The following is a 22,469-nucleotide window of genomic DNA, read 5'->3' on the forward strand; positions in this document are numbered from 1 at the left end:
AACACTATGAATCGAGAATATACTAAGTGAAAAAAATGCATTCTAAGGTCAATATATTATACAATTTAAGTAATAGCAAATGATCAGAATAAATAAATACACAGACAATACAGATTAGATACTGCCAGAGACCAGGAACAGTGGTATAAAGAGGTATCAACAGGGCTTGAGAGACAATATAGAGACAAGACACATGCACTGCATGTGACTGCTCTTGATTTAATCCCCGGTACCACATCAACACTTGAGCATCTCTGGGTGAAGTCTTGAGGCCCCCAAGCACTGTCTTGGACTCTGAAATTCAATTGCATGACTGGCTGGTCCCAAGAATTACTTGGGAGAGCACCCAATGAGTATGAGTTCTTTATTCGGGGAGATTCCAGGGGTCACAGGAAACTCAGACTTGAAGTGAGAGACACTCAAATTTACCTTGTGGACTTGATAGTTCTCTGCTTGGCCTGATAGTGCTTAGGGGCCAGTAGGAGCATACCCAATAGTTTGGGGGCTGGAGAACATACAGTGCCAAGAACTAAAGGCCTCATATATTCCAAATCTTTAAATTTTTCTCTTAATCTACCAGATACTTTTAAATTATTTACTCTAATAAAACAATTACCATAAAAATACATGAAATATTATTTTGGAATTTAGCTAAAATTCCTAGAGATTTATAAAGATTGGTGTTGAGATAATAAAAGAATATTCTTAAAGCCACATTAGTAGAAGGTTTCTCAGGTGAAATTTGAGGAAGAAGGGTCCCCCTACATAGTACTCAGGGAGCACAGTGAACACTTCCAACAATTCTAAGGGCCATCTGAGAATTCGGTTGAATACTAGGACCTGGGCATGATAGTACTGCTTGGGCTTTGTGGTCCTAGGGACCCATAGGGCCACTTGGGTCTGTTAAAGTGGTCTCAGGCATCTCCAGGGCAATAGACAGTGATGCTGGGGTTGTGGGATAATGTGCTGTGGAGAATCATATACCATCTAATGCTTCAGCTTTTAAGATATTTTAAGACAATATGCAAATGCAGTATGATTCCACTTGGCAACTCCTTCAGTTAAATGCTACACTAAAAAGCTAAATTAAAATTATAGATATGTAATTCCATAATATACATTACATTTACCGTATTGCCGGCATATAAGACGAACTTTCAACCCATGAAAAACTTCCTAAAAGTCGGGAGTCATATTATATGCTGGTATACGGCATGCTGAAACTTGTTCCAGCTTCAGGGACGAGTGATCCGCACCCCTCTTAATTTTAAGAACTAACTTACTTTTAAAACTTTTAGGAAGTTTTTCATGGGTTGAAGTGTCGTTGAAGCAAATACGGTATAATAAAAATCAAAATATTAAAAAAAATTAGTGACAAAATGTGAATAAATTTACAAAGTAATTATTATATACAAAATGTCATTTATCCAGTGCCATAGGAGTAAAGAAACCAAAACAAGCCACAAGCAAGAATTTAAACAATATGCTCACTTAAATTAAAATTATTACATTAAAAGGTTAATGGAAAAATTATAGCTCATTGTGTTCATTTAAATGAGACTATAAGGATAATCGATGATTAGTTAAAATAGTGATTTCTAAATTTTAATTTATTAGATGAGTTATATTGTTTTCAAATTAGACATTATACAAATAGGATTTTATTTAAAATGTATCAACTGCATATTAAATTTAAATAAATTTCCATTACTGTATATACTAAAATAAGTTGATTTCCATCTTTTTAATATTATGAAAATAAACTATTTTGGTAGAAAATAATTTGTGACCTATAAAAGATAATAGATTTATTGAATTCTACTGATACTTTTGGCTCTCTGTACTAAGAAATAAAAATCTTACATTAAAAATATCTTATCTTAAAGAAATATATTTTTCTAGAAACCAGGAAAATAGCTAAAAGGGCTGGATACATGTTGAGGATATGTAGGTCCTTAAGTTTAATATCCCCAAGGGACTCTGTGACCTTCAACAACTACTTGGTGTAGCCTTGGTAGTTTTAAGCACTAATGGAAATCAAAACAAACCAAGCCACCAGAGTTATAAAAAGAACAGTACAGAAATCTGGTAAACCTGTTTGAATTTGTTAAATCTGTTTACCTCCGAATTTGGTTTTTATTTAGCTAAGCAACTGAAGTGGTATTACTTTACTTTTGATTTGACAACGAAGTGAGGATAACCAAATTAAGTATTTCAGGAAAAAAACTGCACCAAAAATCTATCAACCACAAAATGTAGCTTTTATTTATTTATTTTTTTTAAAAAGGCAGAAATAGGGGCTGGAGAGATAGCATGGAGGTTGGTCATTTGCCTTGCATGCTGAAGGATGGTGGTTTGATTCCCGGCTGCCCATTTGATCCCCTGAGCCTGCCAAGAGCGATTTCTGAGTGTAGAGCCAGGAGTATCCTCTGAATGCTGCGGGGTGTGTCCCCCAAAAAACAAAAATACAAAAATAACCCAAAAGTAATTAAAAAAGGAATAAATATATTAAGTTCAAGTGGCAAAATCAGTCAGTAATGTATCAGGGTTTTGCTCAAAAGTCAATTAGGTTTGGGGGGGGTGGTAAAAAAAAGTCAATTAGGTTTGATTTACAGACTACCTTACTACATATATCAGTCATAAATCTCTCTATCGGGGGGCCAGAGAGACAGCATGGAGGTAGGGGGTTTTCCTTGCATGCAGAAGGAAGGTGGTTCTAATCCTGGCATCCCATATGGTCTCCTGAGGCTGCCAGGAGCAATTTCTGAGTGTAGAGCCAGGAGTAACCCCTGAGCACTGCGCTGTGTAACTCAAAACAAAACAAAACAAAACAAAACAAAACAAAAAAATCACTCTACCTAAAAGTGGGTCTACAAATCAAGTCATTTAAAGTATGACAAACAAGTGGTGTTGGGACAACAGGTCAGCCACTTGCAAAAAAACAAACTCAGACCTCCAGCTAACACCATGCAACAAGGTCAAATGCAAATGGATAAGACCTTGATGTCAGACCTAAAACCATAAGGTATATAGAAAAACATATAGGAATAAAAAATCCAGGACATTGAAATTAAAGGCATCTTCAAAGAAGAAATAGCACTCTCCAAACAAGTCAAAGCAGAGATAAACTAATGGGGCAATATTAAGCTGAGAAGCTTCTGCACCTCAAAGAAAATAATGCCTAGGATACAAAAGCCACCAACAGAATCGGAGAATCTATTTACCCAATACCCATCAGATAAGGGGCTAATATCTAAGAATACAAGGCACTGACAGAACTCAACAAGAAAAATCATCTAATCCCATCAAAAAATGGGGAGAAGAAATGAACAGACACTTTGTCAAAGAAAAAATACAAATGGCTAAAAGGCACATAAAAAATGTTCCACATCACTAATCATCAGGTAGATGCAAATGAAAACAACAATGGGGTACCATCTCATGCCACAGAGACTAACAAACATCACAAAGAAATAGAACAATCAGTGCTAGCAAAGATGTGGGAGAAAGGAACTCTCATTCACTGCTGGTGGGAATGCTATCTAGTCCAGCCTTTATGGAAAACAATGTGGAGATTCCTCAAAAAATTGGAAATTGAGTTCCATTACAAACCAGCTATACTACTCCTAGGGATATACCCAAGGAACATAAAAATACAATACACAAATCTCTTCCTCACACCTATATTCATCGCAGCACTTTTTACAATAGCCAGACTCTGTAGACAATCAAGATGCCCTTCAACAGATGAATGGCTAAAGAAACTGTGGTACATATACACAATGGAATTTTATGCAACCATCAGGAGAGATAAAATCATGACATTTTCCTATACATGGGTGTACACTGAATCTATTATGCTGAAAAAAAATTTTAAGAATTTTTAAGTTTTAAGAAAAATTAAAGACATTGAAATAATTCCCATAGATGAAGGCCAGAAGGACTGGCTCAAGATATGAAGCTCACCACAAAGAGTGGTGAGTGTAGTTAAAAAACTATGCTGAAGAACTATCATAACAATGTCAGTGAGTGAGGGATGTAGAAAGCCTGTCTCGAATACAGGCAGGGGTTGGGGAGGGAAGAGATGGAGGCATTGGTGATGGGAAGGTTGCACGGTGAAGGGGGGGGGGTGTTCTTGTTATGACTGAAACCCAACTATAATTATGTGTGTAATCACGGTGTTTAAATAAAGAAATTATTTTTTAAAAGATTATAAAAATAAAGTATTGTGCCAAAATATCAAAGCCTTTATAACTGGCATTCTAAGCAAATTTAGAAATAAATGCCCATAAAACTATGCAATTATCTAAAACGTGTACCTTTAGTTGTTGGTTATCAACATCCAGAATTGTAGCAACACGAATTAACCGAGGGTTTCGTTTATCCACAACTTCAAGTTTCATGTTTGATAGAAAACCATGAGACAACCGCTGTAACATTGTAAGGACAGTAAGTTATTTCAAAATGGAAGAAGTCAGATATAGTATTAGATTTTTTTCTAAAAATATCATTGCCATAGTTTTACATTCATAACAGTAATACTACTGAAATTTGATTTTAAGAACACAGAAGACTTTAACATTATAGTATCCAGTTTCATAAAAAATAAAAAAAAACAAGGGAAATGTTTGGGGATCATATATGAAAGATATGCATGCCTTGCACTCAGTCAACTCTGGTTCAATACCCAGCATATCGTATGGTCCCCAAGCCTGCCAGGAGTAATTTTTGAGTGCAGAACCAGGAATAACCCCAGAGTGCTGTCAGGCATGGCCCCACAAAATAAAACAAAAAATTCATTATATGGGCTGCAGCGATAGCACAGCGATAAGGTGTTTGCCTTGTATGCAGCTGCCCAAAACAGACTGGGTTCGATCCCCGGCATTCTGTATGGTCCACCGAACCAGGATCAATTTCTGAGCACACAGCCAGGAGTAACCTCGAGTAACTCCTGAGCGTCACTGGGTGTGGCCCAAAAATATAAAAAAGAATTCATTATAAAAATAATTTTTAATTTATCAGCTAAAAGCTGTATAATTTTAACCATTAAACTGTATTAAAGTCATACTACATCATGATTTAAAGCTTTTATATCATGCTAGAGAGATAATACAGTAACTATGACATTTGACTTGCATGCAATGGACCTGGGTTGATTCCTAGCATGGTCCCCTGAGCCTGCCACTCTCCTGAGGGTAGAGCTAGAAATAGTACCTGGGTGGCCCCACCACCAAAAAATGAATAAAGCATTTCTATTATGCTTCCTATAATATAAGTACATAATCTATTAATTCAACGTATGTTCCAACATATAAATCTTTGGAACCAGAAATCTATCATGATGAACATTCTAGAAACATTTAGATAAATAAATGATGTGGAAAATGCATGATTTCCAATTTATTCAAACTATGGGAATTTTAAGACAAAAACATTTAAAAGACAACTCTGACAGTGCATAAAAGACCGCAAATCCTTTCACTTGGAAAGCTTAATAGCTTTCAGAATTGTTCAATTAATTTTACTGAAAACGAAAGTATATTATATGCCTTACGTTTAGAAATGGCAAGAGAAAAATAAAGCACTCATTGTGTGAACCATAAACACTTAAATATTACTACTATGTACGACTTGTTTTCTATTTCTGTGAATACAGATTTTCTCTTTAAAATTAACTGTTACATCTTCAAGTGAAAGACACTGATCATAATAAGGTATCTTATATTTGAAAATTTTTGTTTTTTCCCAGATCATGATCATGATGACAAAATTAATTATTTTCCTTAACGATTCCAATAATACACAGTTTGAAGTAAATCCATAATAATGCCTGTAGCTAATAATTGATTTCTAGTTAAATATTTTCATAATAATAATAGATTTGATACCTCAGTCTAAGTACTTACTCCTTTAAATTCAAGGGGAATAAAAAAAATCAAGTTCTATGACAAATGAAAATATAAATGAAAGAACATACAAAGCAATGAGAAACACAGTCAGATAGTAATTTAAAGAAAATGAAGTTTATTTTGGCAGCAGAGCAGAGAGCTCAAAGAGACTCAAGTATGAGTCTAATCTTGAATTTGACCCCTGGCAATGCAAGGTACCTTCTTACCATTTATGTCACCTAGGAGTTCTCTGATCTCAAGATCTGTGATCCATTTTGAGTTGACTTTTATGGAAGGTGTGAGATATGGGTCCAGTTTTAATTTCTTATATGTGATTACCCAATTGTCCCAATACCATTTATTGAAGAGGCTATCTTTGTTACATTTCATGTTAAATAAATATATTAACATATATTAAGTCAACCTATATTTAGAGGTTTTTATTGACTGTTGTTTTTATATAATTAAAGACCATGATTTTCCAAGTGATTGATAGATGAGTCTTAGGCATACAAGATCCCAACACCAATTCTACCACCAGTTTCAAAGTTCAGTGATTATAGTAAAAAAAATTAAATATAAAATCCCATTCTATATTCTGGTTAAAGACATGTCAGGAGTCTGAAGCCTGTATTTTAAGTTTAAAGGGAACTTTTAAAACACTGGTATATCTCATGTATGTCTCTTAAGAAAACTATCATTGTACTTTCTTTTACAAGATAATTTTTGTTTTGTTCAGTCATGGATTAAATATATATGTATAAATGTATACTTTCTAGAATAATAAACATTTATAACTTGGTGTTCTAAAAATATTCGTATTTGTTATTTGCCTCAAGAGGAAAGTATTTCCCTCAAAAAAATAAAAACTGAAATAAATAGATTACTTAATTTACCTATTCTTATTTTGGTAGCATCAGGCTCCAAGATTATACATATAGAAAACCCACTTAGTGGTCTAACAGAATCACAAATGCAGGACTCAATTGTCAGTACTTTAGTGTGCTGCTGTGATTTTCAAGGAGGGAAATTATCATCTATATTTGTGTACAGAGAAAACAGTAGAATGATTCCTTCCTTTGTATTTTTAGTTTTTTGTTTTGTTTGAGAGCCACATTCAGCAGTGGTCAGGCTTTCTGATGGCTCTGCACTAAAGAACCCCTTTTGACAGACTGGAGGATCATATGGGGGCACACAAGATCAGCAGAGTGGAACACAGGGTAGTATAAGCACACTACTCACTATACTATCAATCTGGCCCATTCTTTTATATTTTTAACTAAAAGAAGGCAAATTAATTATGAAAAATACACTTAAGCTTAAAACGAATACAACTAAAATAATTTACAATTGCTAAAAGAAGAAAAGAATATCCTTTCTCATGTTCAATACCCTTTCTTTTTTTTTAAGTTGTATATGTACTGACACAAACTTACCCTTTTAAAACCTTTGGCAGGAACTGCTTTAGTTTGAGTTGTTTTTAAATACTCTATCCAAGAGAAATTTTCTGGATCAGGATAACCTGAAAAAATAAATCAGGTGTCTATCAATAGAGTCCTCATTAGTCATTAACAAGCTAATTCCTTTACACTATAAAATAGTTAAAAAAAACCTACTTTTAATAAATGCTCACAATGTAGAAGTTGTTAATGATAACTTCATATATATCAACTTTATTCTATGATAACCTGTGAGAAGGCTGTTTTATCTTCCATACACACATATGCAATCACTTCACTGGTTCACTTGTTCATTCGCAAAACTTAATAAGTAAACTGGACACATTCAAATGGTGATTGAGTAGACAGCAGAATCAGATCATACAGAAAAGCTCCATATTAAAAAAATTCATAATGGTCATCTAACATGATCATCTTCACAATTTCTCCAAACAGTTCTGCGTACATTAAAGTTTTATTCACATAATTAAATCATGTTAATTATAATTAACGAGTTTATTATTTAGTATTGCAATTTAAAATATGCATCAAAAGGTAAAAATCACCTTTTTAATTTGTATTTGATTTTTTTTATTTTAACCTCCCCCAAAATGCTCAAGAGACCACTCTCACAATATTCAACCAAGACTTCAATGTTTGGCTTAGAAATGCTGCATTGTTCAGGTCTAGAGATGGTGGGAGGCCAACAGAGTCAACCTGGAAGTTCTCAGGAAACTTCTAGGTGACACAATGGTAAGAATTTCCCCTGCATTGCCAGGGCTCAAACTCAAGATCATACTCATACTCAAGGCCTTTTGAGTTCTCTCCTCTGCTGCCAAAATAAACTTCATTTTCTTTAAATTACTATCTGACTAGATTTCTTATTGCTCTGTACGTTCTTTTATCTTCATTTGTCATAGAACTTGGTTTCTTTTTTCCCTTTGAACTTAAAGGAATAAGTACTGAGACTTAGGCATCAAATCTATTATTTTCTTTTGTATTTTCTAATCATTTAATTTTCTATTTTTAATTCTTACTTATCTCCCTTTTATCCTGTTTATTTTATAATTGCCATGCAAAATGAAATTTGGAGTATTAATTAATTTGCTTTTAAAAAATATAAACATTTAATTCCATGTACTTACCACTGTTGTCAGTAAAAAGCCTGAGATATTTGGATAAACTTTGACAACAAAATTATTTTTCTCACCTTTACTTTCTAAAAATATTATAATTAAAATGGGCAGAAATCATATTGACCTAATTGTTTGACAAAATAATTACTTAAGATATAGTTCCACTGGAGGTGGGACAAGTCCTGAGCCCTACAAAAGCCTTGGGAGCTACACACCCAGACATACCTCAGAACTGTCACCACATTTAAGGCCCAACTCGCTGTTTTTCCATTGATCTCTGCAGAGACTCCTAACTGCCCCAAACTCCAGGTATACTGTTTCAGGGGCTAAAAACTCTGGGGTTTTTAGGAGACAGGGCAGGGAGCCTCCCCCCATGCCTCTATACTACCAGAAGCCCTGACAGCCACAGCCGTATCAGCTCACAGCCCAGCTTCATAGATCCTTGAAGTCCTAAAGCACTCAGCCACAATAACACCACTATGGTTTTCAGTATTGATATCCTAGACTAAAGGTATCAAATTAGATGTTAAATTATTTAAAGAACTACCCTAATTTAACCAAAATACCAGTAACAGAATGTTAAACTAAAAACAAACAGCTTAGTAAAACTTTCAGAATTAGTAACACCAGTGTGAGATATGACCAGTTCCATAGATTTTCTTTTAATGATGTTTTTTGTCATTCTATTACCATTTAATTGTAGCAGCAAAATTAGGTAAATTATTTATAACTGTCATCTTCCCTCCTTTAATTCTTCCCTCCTTCCCTCCTTTCCTACCTCCTCCATTCCCTCCCTTCCTCCTCCTTCTCTCCGTTCCTCCTTACTTCTTTCTCTTTCCCTCTTTCCTCCCTCCTTCCTTTCCTCCTTCCCTCATTTCCTCATTTCTTCTTCCTTTTTACTTCCTCACTTCTTTCCCTCCTTTCTTCTCTCCTTCCCTCCCTCCTTCCTTTACTTCCTTAAAGAAAAAAAAAAAAGAAAAAAAGTTATAACTATCAAGGGGCTGTTTTGAGGAGGGTGGAAAATTAGTGACAATAGTGGAGGGAATGTTACACTTAAGGTGAAATTGGTGTTGGATCACTGACAAACACAAATAACTACCATTCATACTCAAGTATAAGCTGAGTCAAATAACTGTATGACCTGAGTACAGATAATCCTCGCTTAACGACCAAGTTCCATTTCAACTACTTGGCCGTTAAGTGAATTGGTCGTTAAGTGAGGAACTGCATGTACTGTATATACTAGTGCAGTATATGCATAGTACTTGACAATACAGTATTCTGAATAAGTAAAGATCAAGCTGAAAACTTCCACTTGTTTTAATTTGCATAGGTTGTATAATTTACACACAGTAATGCAATGTATTACAGAACATAAAGTTAGTAAAGTAGGTACATTAAAACACCAAAAACCACAGTACTGTACTGTAGAGTGTAAAAGATGGTAAAAGGATATTTAAAATAAAATAAAATAACAGAGATGGTCGTAAGTGCGAATGGTCGCTAACAGGTAGGTCGTTAAGCGAGGAGTATCTGTATAAGCCGAGCTTGGGGCTTTTGGCAATAATTTTGTGATGGAAAAACTTGGCTTATGCTCGAGTATATAGGTAGGCCTTGAGTGCATCCCAAAAGGTGTAGTCCAAAGCCGGGGGTGGGAGGAATATATAATTCCTACTTCAAACATGTAAACATATAGAATCACCCAGGAAATAAAATAGCCTCTATTTTATTAAAAAAAACAAACAAACAAAAACCTTCATTTGTATAAAGAAAACTGCCTCTGATTGGCAGCTATTCATTGGTAAGTACTACTTTTTAAGTACAGTATATACATAGTTACGTATTTCTCTCTTATACCTAAACAAGGCATATACTGAGTGGGATGGCATCCAAGCAATCACATATCTCCCCTATTAGACTTTATAGAAAATGCAGAAATATTAGGTAAAATAAAGTAATACACATACCAAGGGAAAGTAAATATTTTATTGTTTTATTTTTCTGTGTTCTCTAACCTAAATGAATATTGTTGTTCATAAAAAGTCTTCATGATGTCTTGGATTTCTTAGAGTTCTGTTGTAATTTCTCCCCTTTCATTTGTGATCCTAGTTATTTGGGTGTTTTCCCTTTTTTTTTTTTTTCTGAGTCTTGCCAGTGGTTTGTCTATCTTGTTTATTTGAAAATAAATTTCTTAAGATTTGTTTTTTTTTTCTTTTGTTTTTTTTTGTTTTTGGGCCACACCCGGTGTTGCTCAGGGGTTACTCCTGGCTGTCTGCTCAGAAATAGCTCCTGGCAGGCACGGGGGACCATATGGGACACCGGGATTCGAACCAACCACCTTTGGTCCTGGATCGGCTGGTTGCAAGGCAAACACCGCTGTGTTATCTCTCCGGGTCCTGAAAATGAATTTCTAAGGAAAAAATGAATGCCTCTAAATAAAAATTCAAAGGAATGATATAATTTTGTATGAACATAGCCAAAGTTGGAAAATAAAAAAAATGCTTTTGGCCTAAAAAGCAGGGTGTCTCTACCCTTATGGCACCTGCAATAAGACTAATTATAGACTCCAGGCACAATAATTTGTCTAAACCAAGTCTTTCTTCAAAGTCTCAGGAAAGGTTCTCCACAATCACAGTTTTCACTGTCAGGTTTCAGAAATTGGAGAAATTGTGTTAGCACATATCCTATGTCAAATCAGGTTATCCTTAGGCATCTCCTGGCTTCATCTCACCATTATGTGGCAAGGCAGGTAAATTTGTTTTTAGAACAAGCTGTTGCTAATTTCCAAGCTGTAGTCAGGTTAGCATGTTAGCCCACCCCGAGGCAAGTATGTGTCAAGGCAGTTCTAGTCATTCCTAGACGATCTCCAATTGTCCTAGGACAATCCACCAATGTAATAATGCAAAGGTTAAGTCAATATAGTGATCCAGAAGGTGGCCTTGGGCCTGTCAGCCTCTGTAGAAGTGTCCTGGTAGGAGGAATTCTATTCTGTCCCATCCTTCTTCAGGATTGGTAGAGACTCGAATCTCTGGAACTTTTCTCAATGCTGAGAGCGACTAAAACCTAAGTCAAGTCACTATGGCAAATGTTCAAGGCGGAGGGTCCCTTGTAACAAGAAATGACTGAGTCCTCATCCCTAATGGATAAGTAACTCCTCTTAGTATCTAATATTTTATTATTTTAATGCATCCATCCAAAAAATAACTATGCCATAGAATACTATTGGGGCCTAAACAGAAAAAATAATAACCAATTAAACAATCCCAATATTCTAGTTCTATAAATAAAACAAAACTCCAAAGATACTATCTATACTTAACTTCTAAGAAATTCCTACTGGCAAATCTAAAGAAAAGAGAAAAAATCATAGCTACATAATAAAATATACAATAAAGAATATACATGTTAAGTAATACATTTAAGAAATATACAAAAGGAGATATACATCTTTTGAATCTTATGAAATGGTCTGAGGTGAGTATAAATTCCAGATTTAACTTCCATTGGCCCACTCTCTTGTCGAGTCCGAAAATATGCTGGCAGCAGCCACAGATCAGGAAATGTCCTAAAGCCGAGGATTTCTCAAGAGCTGAAATCAGTTGTGAGCAACAGTCTTATGGTGAAGTGAAGAGGCAAAAAGGCGACCACTGAGAACATATCAGCAATAGAGGCGCCTGCCCGCCTTCTTTTCTGATGATAACTCATAGTCCAATGACTAAAATGACTCCAACAGCATCAGCAACTAGAGCCATGATATAGAACAGAAGATCTCAATGTGGGATGGGCCACAAGTCAATGGTGCCACCCAAGCCCCGCTTTCCAAGCAATGGGTGGTTCACAGGAGTAGAGTTTTTTTCCCATGATGTGTACCAGGCTGTATGGAGGAAGTGGGTTCTTGAGGAGTTAAGAACTCAGAGTAAAAGTGTCAACTAGGGATATGTAATAAATCAGGGGTGGAAGAACAAAAGAGAACTAGAGAACAGAACAACACAGGGCTAAGTACAACAAAGGGAAGGGCTAAAATACCACATAAACAGACAATACAAACAGTATGAACAAATATTAAATATAGAGGTGGCCATCACACTGAGATTTATACACACATAAGTGGTCAAAAGGACTGATCTAAAGGTTGCATTTGAAAAATTAACCCAGGTGAAAAAAAGTCAAAGCGCTTCTAAGTATAAAGCTGGCATGTCAGGTGTAAATATTTTCCAAGTCCTTGAAGTATTTGAAGTTGATGGAGGAAACTTTGCTGAAAATAAAAAGCTTCAACGTCTAGAATTCAAGGAACATTCCCAAATCAATAATTATTTTCAAGTCTAGAATATTAAATAATGTGATAATGAACACTGTAAAAGGAGTCTGTACCTCAGAGTATAGTATCATAAGTTTTGAACATACAGGTACTTTTCCTGAAAACAAACTGAGAACAAAGGCTTATAATATAATAAAAACAGCAATAATTAAAAGTAAATCGTAAATAAAATGCTCAATGACAAAGCTCTGGAGCAAGAAGTCAGGACATTTAGATGTCTCATCCACAGATCTCTGCAGAAAGTCCAGAACTGCAAGAGGCATTTTCTTGAGACCCAGCGTATTTATTAGGAAGAATCAGACCACACCCAGAGGTGAAGATTAAGTGGTTTAAACACTAATCCAATGTACTAAATTCAAACTTGGTTTCCAACCAGAGTTACAAAGCATATACTGAGTGGGATGGCATCCTATTAATCACACACAACATATACCTTCAGAGACTCACTTCACAGCAGCATTCAGAGTTTCAGCAGCTAGTCCAGTGTCTAAATTTGCAATTAGACAGTGAAAAAAATGATTTCAACAATAATTTTGGATTCCAAAATCAAAGACTTAATCAGAGCATCTCTTTCATATTATTACCCAGAGCTTTTATGATACAATGCTCCCTATAAAAACCTTCCTAGTTCACCTCCATAGTACTTTGAAGATGAGAATGCAGGGAGATAACTGTATTCAAAACTGGGCTATACTGTGTAAATATACAAAGTCTATCTCATGATAGCAATCTGTAAATAAATACAAAGTCTAAACTGTATATGTGTCATGGCTGGCTGAAGCAAACAAACAAACAAGAAAGGCCAGATATGAGAATTGAGTAAGTACAAAAAAACAACCATGAGTGGGGCAGCCTCTAGTTTCCTGATTGCTAGCAGTGCTCTGGAAGAAAAAGATGTAGTAGCAAATATTTTCAGTAAAAGTTAGAAATAGTAAGAGGGCAACTAGATGACAGTAAGAGATGAAATATAGTGATATCGAGGAACTGGAAGAGAATTTATACTTCTTGGGATATGACAAAATGTGCTAACTCCTGTACATTTTGGCGGTAGTAGAGGTCTACCTTAGAAATGGAGAAAGTTCTGTGTGAAAAACATAGATTAGATGCAGGTCAAGTTCAAAGTTGTAAATCAAGGAAAAAGTCCTTAGAGAAATCATAATACAAGGTTGGGTCCCCAAATGGAGAAACAATAAAATCAATAACAGGCCCTTAGAGTCTACATATAGTGGTACACAGAGACAATGGTGGAGGCATGCTAATTGGAGATGAGTGTAGAATAGCTACTTGTAACTAAGTTTAAAGAATGAAATGCAAACCTACACATTCTTAAGTATTCCTCTTTTCAGAAGGAAGAAACATTTATTTCTCTTCGTTAAGAGCAGAACTAGTGATTCACTTCTGATGTACGATGGAAGAGTGCGACATTTGAAGCTAAGTCATTAAGGCCTGTGGCTTCTGTTTGCTCTTTAGGACCACCCACTATGTGGAGCCCAATGCCCAATTTCAGAGAACAAGCAAGTATCCTGTAGCGGGAAGTCTGGAAAGGAAGCTCCAGTTTCTTGCAGCTGCCAGTGAATCAGCCAAAGAACTTTGTCCTCAGGAGATAATGCAGCCAAAGCTACCTCAATTATTATTCTGAACCCATGGAAATTGAGAGATAATATATGCATACTATCAAAATAAAATATTTATTAGTGTTGGCAATTTTATATACAGATGTTGGGATTAATTGTAAGACATTTAAGCCTGGGCATTCCACTGTGATTTTAATTTGTATCTCCCCAGTATTTAACTAACTCTTTTGTTTGTTTGCTCTGCTTTGTTTGACCATCCAACTGTGGTCAGAACTTATTCCTGAATTTGTTCTCAGCAACCACTCCTGGAAAAGCAGGAGGGATTATGTGGGTGTGCTATAGATCAAACTTGGTTGACTGGATGCAATGTAAAGTGCCTTACTGTCATTCCAGCCACAATGTTTAAAAATCTTAAGTTTTCTTACTGCTTCATAAACTTACTGACTCCTTATACTTTTCCAGGTGAAATCTCTATCCATTTTATTTTTTTCACTATAAAAGTATGTTGTTTTGGGGCCAGGAAGGTGGCACTAGAGGTAAGGTGTCTGCCTTGCAAGTGCTAGCATAGGACGGACCACGGTTCGATCCCCCGGCGTCCCATATGGTCCCCCCAAGCCAGGGGCAATTTCTGAGCACATAGCCAGGAGTAATCCCTGAGCGTCAAATGGGTGTGGCCCAAAAACCAAAACCAAAAACAAAACAAAAAAAGTATGTTGTTTGGTTTAGCATTACTTTATTATTTAAACACTTTTGTTACAAAGTTGTTCATAATTGAGTTTCAACCTTAAAATGTGCAAGACTGCACATTTCCCACCACGAATGTCCCGAGTTACGCTTTGCACCCTTCCTTATCTGTATCTGGAGCAGGCATTTTACTTCACTCTCTCTTCCCTTCTCTTTCCCTTTTAGACACTGTGGTCTTCACTATTATTAATAAAGAGAAACCAAACTTATTATTTTATCTCTATTCAGCACCCAATCCTTGTCTACCATGATCAGTTCCAATTATCATTGGCTTAATGGTCCCTTCTCTACTGTAACTGCACTGCTCCACTACTTGTAGCAAGCTTCATACTACAAACTGGTCCTCCGGATTCTCATCTCTATTGTCTCTAGATATTATTACCATACTATCTTTATTTCCTTACATTTCACATATGAATAAAATTATTCTATGTCTATATCCATCTGACTCATTTCACTCAGCATAATAATATACATGTACATCCATATAGAAACAAATTTCATGGCTTCATTTCTTGGGCACTTGAGTTGTTTCCAGATTCTGGCTACTGTAAATGGTGCTGCAAAGAACATAGGAATGTAGTGGGCTTTTCTGTATTGTGTCTTTGTGTTCTTGGGGGATATCCTAGAGGTGGTATTGCTGGAACACTTAAAAGTTCAGTTTCTATTTTTTTTGTAATATCTATATTGTTGTCCAAAAAGGCTGGAACAGTTGACACTCTCACCAACAGTGAATGAGAATCCCTTTCTCCCCTTATCTATGCCAGCACTAGTTATTCTTGTCCTTTGTGATGCGTGCCAATTTCTTTGTTGTAAGATAATAACTCACTATTGTTTTGATTTGCATCTCCCTTATGATTTATTGATATGAAACATTTATCATGTGCCTTTTTGCCATCTGTATTTTTTCCTTTGAGAAAATATCTGCTCATTTTTTCTCCCCATTTTTGGATGGGGTTGTTAGTTTGTTTTTTCTTGCTGAATCTATCAGTAACTTGTATACCTTAGATATTAACCCCTTATCTGATGAGTAATGGGTGAATATTTTCCCCCATTCTGTGGGTAGTCTTTGTATCCTAGTCATTGTTTCCTTTGAAATAAAGAAGCTTCCCAGGTTAGTATAGTCCCATTTGCTTATCTCAGCTTCCACTTGTTTGGCAAGTAGTGTTTCATCATTGAAGATGTCTTTAGCTTCAATGTCATGGACTGTAATATGTTTTCCTCTATGTACCCTATGGATTCAGGTCTGATATCAAGGTCTTTAATCCATTTTCTTGAACTTTGTGCACACTATAAAATGAAGTTCTGAGTTAGCACCTTTTTTCTTGTGAATGTTGTAAAAAGAATGTGTATTATGCTATTTTTGTGAGGTAGTATGCTTGACAATGTATTTCAAGTTGTTTAATCATTATTTATGTCTTTTGTTTTTTACTGATTTTCTTTTGCTCATTGTATAGTTTATTGTCTTCTTTATATTTTTACTTTGTATATTTTAAAGCCCTGTTGCTAGGTTTATACACTATTAGAATTATTTTATCTCATTAAAATTAGAATTCCTTGTTATTATCTAATAGCTCTTTTTATGTGATTAGAACTATAACTTTCACATAGTTTACAGTGTTAGCAGCTTGCCCTTAATTCTTGCATTGCATCTAATTTCTCAAGGTTTGAACATTTCATCAGCTTATATTTTTATATGTGGGAGTTAAATTTCTTGTGATTAGTATGTTTCTGAGTTTTCTTGCTGTTTAATTCAATTTGACATTCTCTATTTTAATTATTTTTATGTTTAACACCATAATTCATATTATTGGATTTAAATCCCTATATTTATAATAATTTTTAACTTTATGTATTTTATACTGTTACATTTTTTTATCTTTTGAAAATACATCATTTGCAGAGGGGTAATAATATACTTTATCCTGTCATGTAAGTACTTTATAACGTTTACTTTTATTATGCCTCTTTTTTATTTTGTTTTTACTTGCACATGACATTATGTTCATATAAAAGCAAAATATGTTCATATAAAATAAGGAAAGTAGAGAGTAAAAATATTTACCTTTATATATACTACTGAATTTGTTTTATTTTATTTTATTTACTTTCTGTTCCAGAGTTAGAAACTTTTACTCTTTGGTCAGGAGTAGTCCTGGCTCTTTGCTTGGGATTTGCTTCTTGAGTGGGGGACTATGCAATGCTGGACATCAAATCACAATTCTTTATAAAAGCAAAACATGCACTTAATCTGTTGAGCTATCTCTCAGCCCCTAAATTTATTTTATACCAAATTCTACTAAAGTAAAATAGAAAATCTTATATTTAGTATTTCCAGTGCTCTTTATTTTCTGTAGATACCAAAATTCCACCTAGTATCATCTTCCTTTCCCTTAAGGACTTGCTTACTTCTCCCATTTCCTTGAGTGCCTTCTTGGATATTGGAGGAATATTTTGAGGTGATTTAAAAAATTATTATGCTACCATAATTTACAAAACCCTTAGTGATAATTTTATACATACATTTTCACCCCACTTTCTTCCACCAGAGTCTGATTACCCATCCTACCCATATCCTGTCTGCTCAAGTATGCTCAGTTCTGCAGTTCAGATATGCTCTGAATGTGAAGAATTAGCCCGACATATTCCTCGTGCATCACCAAAGTGCCCAAAAACCACCTCCACTGTAACTTTAACTCTTCTTCTCCCACTACTTGCTTATTGGTTTTGTATTCCAATTCCTAGAATTGCCATTACTTAGTACTGTATGTTCTCTTCTTTGATTATTTTTAATTAATTAATTTTGGGGGTGGTTCGGGCCACACCCATTTGATGCTCAGGGGTTACTCTTGGATAAGCACTCAGAAATTGGCCCTGGCCTGGGGGGACCATATGGGATGCTGGGGGATCGAACCGCGGTCCACCCTTGGCTAGTGATTGCAAGGCAGACACCTTACCTCTAACGCCAACTCGCCGGCCCCTCTTCTTTGATTTTATTTATTCTATAGATGAACAAGATTGTTTGATATAATGTCCTCACTTTACTTCATATCAGAACCACCAGTTCTATCAGGTTGTGGCAAACTGCATGATTTCATGTGTTCTTAAAACTACACTGTATTTTGGGGCTGGAGAGACAGCATGGAGATAGGGCATTTGCCTTGCATTCAGAAGGATGGTGGTTCAAATCCCAGCATCCCATATAGTTCCCCGAGCCAGCCAGGAGAATTTCTGAGCATAGAGCCAGAAAGAACCCCTGAGCACATCCGGGTGTGACCCAAAACCAAAAACCAAAAACAAAAACAAAAACAAAAAAAATACATTGCATTTTTTTTGTGTTTAGATACAACTTATTTTTGTATCTGAATATTACTTAATATATTTTAATTTAGTCACCATGAGATATAATTAAAAAGTTGTTCATGACTGAGTTTTTGTCATACAATGTTCCAACACTACCCCTTCACCAGTGCACATTTCCCATCATCAAAGTCTCTAGTTTCCTACTGCCCACCTGCCTTCTTCTATAGCAGACATATCTCTCTCTCTTTCTCTCTCTCTCAGACCAATGGGTTAGAATAGAATATCCAGGAATATACCCCCAAATATTTGGTCAAATAATATTTGTCAAAAGAGCCAAGAACTTAAAATGAAACAAAGATAGTTTTTTCAACAAATGGTGCTGGAACAACCGGATAACCACCTGTAAGAAATTAAAGATTGATCCCTAATCTATAAAGTTCATTGAGGAAAAAATAGACAGAACACTTCAAGATCTATATATCAAAAGATTCTTTGATGATAGAATGCACATAGCAAGAACTTTAGCATCAAACCTAAATAAATGGAACTACATCAAACTAAAAAGTTTCTGTGTGGTGAAAGAAACCCTAGTTAAAACTAGACAACAGTTAACAGAATGGGAAAAAAAATTGCACCCAACACATCAGATAAAGGGTTTATATCTAGGATATATAAGACACTCAGAAAGATGAACTCCACAAAACCTAATAAAGCCATAGAAAAATGGGGAGAAGAAATTAATAGACACTTCTCCAAGGAAGACTGAAATATAGCCAATAGACACATGAAAACATGCTCACCATCACTCATTATTAGGGAATCCAAATCAAGACAACAATGAGGTACCACCTTACACCAGTGAGGATGGCTCACATCATAAATAAAGATACCAATCTCTGTTGGTGGGGATATAGTAAGAAAGAAACTCTCATCCACTGCTGGTGGGAATGCTGCCTGGTCCAACCCCTATGGAAAACAGTGTGAAGAGTTCAGAGAAAACTCGGAGTTGAGCTGCCATATGACCCAGCCATCTCACCTTTGGACATCTATCCCCAAGAAAGAAGGATATTTATCCCAACGTATGTATGCACTCCACTATTTATCACAGCACTCAGCACAATAACCAAGATTCAGAACCATCCTCAATGCCCAATAACAGATGAGTGGATTATGAAGAGGTGGTACTTATACACAATGGAATACTACATAGCAGTTAGAAATGATACAATCATGGATTTTGCAGCAACATGAACAGATCTAGAACATATTATGTTGAATGAAGTAAGCCAGAAAAAGGATAAATACAGAATGATAGCATTTCTCTGAGGTATTTAGAATATATACCATATATACATATAATACTCCAAGAACAAATACAATGCTCTAACAGAGTAGAATCTCCAAGCACTGTAGTTTTTTTTTTTTTTTTTTTTGGTTTTTGGGCCACACCCTGTGACGCTCAGGGGTTACTCCTGGCTATGCGCTCAGAAGTTGCTCCTGGCTTCTTGGGGGACCATATGGGACGCCGGGGGATCGAACCGCGGTCTGTCCTAGGCTAGCGCAGGCAAGGCAGAAACCTTACCTCCAGCGCCACCGCCCGGCCCCCAAGCACTGTAGTTTTCAGCATTTAGCGAGAAGTGTTCAAATCAAGTGGAAGAGGGCCAACACAAAGCCTCAACTATCCATTATGCCATAAAGAAACCAGCAACAATGGAAACAGAAGTTTAGAGTGAACAGATAAGCAATCAACCTCTAACTACAAAGGCCTACAATAATGCCTTATGGTATTTATCCACAGAACCAGATGAAGGATATGACTGGAAGCCAGAGACTCCAACTGCAGTAATTACTAACAATATGTTTTAATGCCTTAATCCTACCAGGTATAAAAACACCTTTCAGCTATTTGTCCACAGTGGTTCTTGGAAACAAAGGATGGACACCCTAATTTTACACCCCAGTGCTCAGTTTTACTAGATACCATATACAGTTTGTATACTATATACATATGTATACAATATACATCATAATAATGTCTTGATAAAATACTCCAATTTACCCTTCTCCTTTGGTTTATGTCATCTATTAGGACCTAAAGCATACAATCATTCATACCACTGAAACAGTCAACTCTGAACCACAGATTTATGTTTCAAGGCCTTCTCATCAAACATGTTCTAGCAAATTAACATTTTCTTTCTCTCTCTTTATCTCTTTTTCCCTGCTTCTTTCCTTCTCCCCTTTCTTCATCATCATCATCATCATAATCATCATCAATTAAATCTATGTTCAATAAGACCCACACTGTTAGTTTCTCTTTAGGAAAGTAACTTTGATACATAAGATGCAGTGGACAATACTACATAGGGTAGCCATCTACATAGATAGGCCTCACTACCACATTGTTTAGTACTTTAGATGCAAAAACTATGTGTATCCTAAAATGTTCTGGCCATTATCTAACCCTTAAACTTTCATTTAGCAAGGCCCACCCCCATCAGTGATAAAGTACCTAGAAATTGATTAAAAAAAAACTTCCAACTCTGATGTACAGGCCTAATTTTTTTAATTTATTTTTACTGTATTTACTTATTTTTCTTTTCTCTTCTCTCTTATCTTTTGTTCTCCCTTCCTCTCTTTTCTAAACTATATAATTGTTTATTTATATATAATTATTTATCTTATTTCAACCATATTTTAAGAACTCAGACCAATCCTATTGGGGTCAGACCTCTAACAACAACTTAAGAACAGATCACTAATGTATTTCCTTATGTGGGCATGAGTATATAGACATAAAACTCCTCTCAGTGCCAAATATAAATTGTAAACAATCCAAGTCTAAAGTATATATAGCTCCTCCTAGTACTATCCCTCCTCCCGACCTTCAGAAATCCTTCTATCTTCACCCACTGATCCCGATCCAATATCCCGCCTTATTTGACACTCTTTACCCTCAGTTCTTAATTCATTAGACACCTAGATGGACCTCTTCCCCAATAAGCCACAACCCAGCTTCCAAGCTAAAGGACACCCTTGAAACCCCATGTCTCATGCTCCAGCAAGAAACTACAACCAACATTCATGCTGTCTCATGCTTTGAGGCCCTCCTTCTCAAGTGGCATAAGATCAGACTATGCTCCAGAAGGACCTCAGGTGCAAGAACTCTACCCAATCCCTTTATGCTGCAAAATCAACAAGACCAGGGTGGTTGATGAAAATGTGTCCTGGATTTCACTGCTCACAAGAATATCTCAAAAGATTTAATGGGGAAGCCAATATTTCCTTTATATATTTAATACCTCTATAATACTAATTCTTATTCTGTTTATTCATAAATGTAAGGTAGTCTCTTACATCACTTTTTAATTACTTTTTTAATTCATTTTTATTTTTTTCCTATTATATATGTATATATATTTTTTCTCTTCTTTAACTTCATCTGTTTTGATTCTGCTTGGTACAAAAACCTACAAGAAAAAGTTTTGCCTGGGATAAAAGCTCAGGCCAAAATCAGGGCACAGAGATGATGTAGCCTGACACTATCACCCCCAATGCACCAGCAATATAATATAGCACTATTTCTTTATACAAAGGCATACTAAAAAAGGGGAAATTTTCATGCATAGAAACAAGCACTTATCTACTAGGGATAAGAATTCATGAATTTTATAATACAGGGGCACCTACCACCCTGAATATGTGTCATGTGGACTGAACTTAGACTCCATGTGATCAGACAGACTGTTCAATCCCTGTTACCCCCCAATTAAAGAAAGCACACACCAGACGTGGCTTTTTCCTTTCCTGGTGCAGTGTCTTCCTCCCAAAAATTATTTGCCAAAAGGCCCGCTCAGAAGTCAATCATTTGACCCTTTGCATGGATTATTTGTGGTAATTCCAACATGGCTGTAACATTACATTTTCTCTTTATTTGGACACTATAGAAACCCAGCTTCAGCTTTCCTACAAAGAAATATCAGTACCAAAAACCCACCAAAAGTTCCCTGCTGGCTAGTGTATTTGTAACTCATATAACCTGGCGCCAGCAGCTTGTTTTTCTGAGT

General features: G+C 35.7%; 1 protein-coding gene across 1 annotated transcript in view; it reads right to left on the reverse strand.

Moving 5' to 3' along the window:
* The window catches only part of L3MBTL4 (L3MBTL histone methyl-lysine binding protein 4), a 330,693-nt gene that overhangs the window by 264,932 nt on the left and 43,292 nt on the right, over positions 1–22,469 (reverse strand). The window contains exons 7-8 of the mRNA XM_049770889.1: positions 7,325–7,410; positions 4,320–4,430 (exon numbers count right to left, since the gene is read on the reverse strand). Of these exons, the coding sequence (XP_049626846.1) occupies positions 4,320–4,430; positions 7,325–7,410 (197 nt within the window). The remainder of the gene's footprint in view (positions 1–4,319; positions 4,431–7,324; positions 7,411–22,469) is intronic.

This window comes from Suncus etruscus, chromosome 3 (genome assembly GCF_024139225.1).
Source record: "Suncus etruscus isolate mSunEtr1 chromosome 3, mSunEtr1.pri.cur, whole genome shotgun sequence".
Lineage (NCBI taxonomy): Eukaryota > Metazoa > Chordata > Mammalia > Eulipotyphla > Soricidae > Suncus > Suncus etruscus.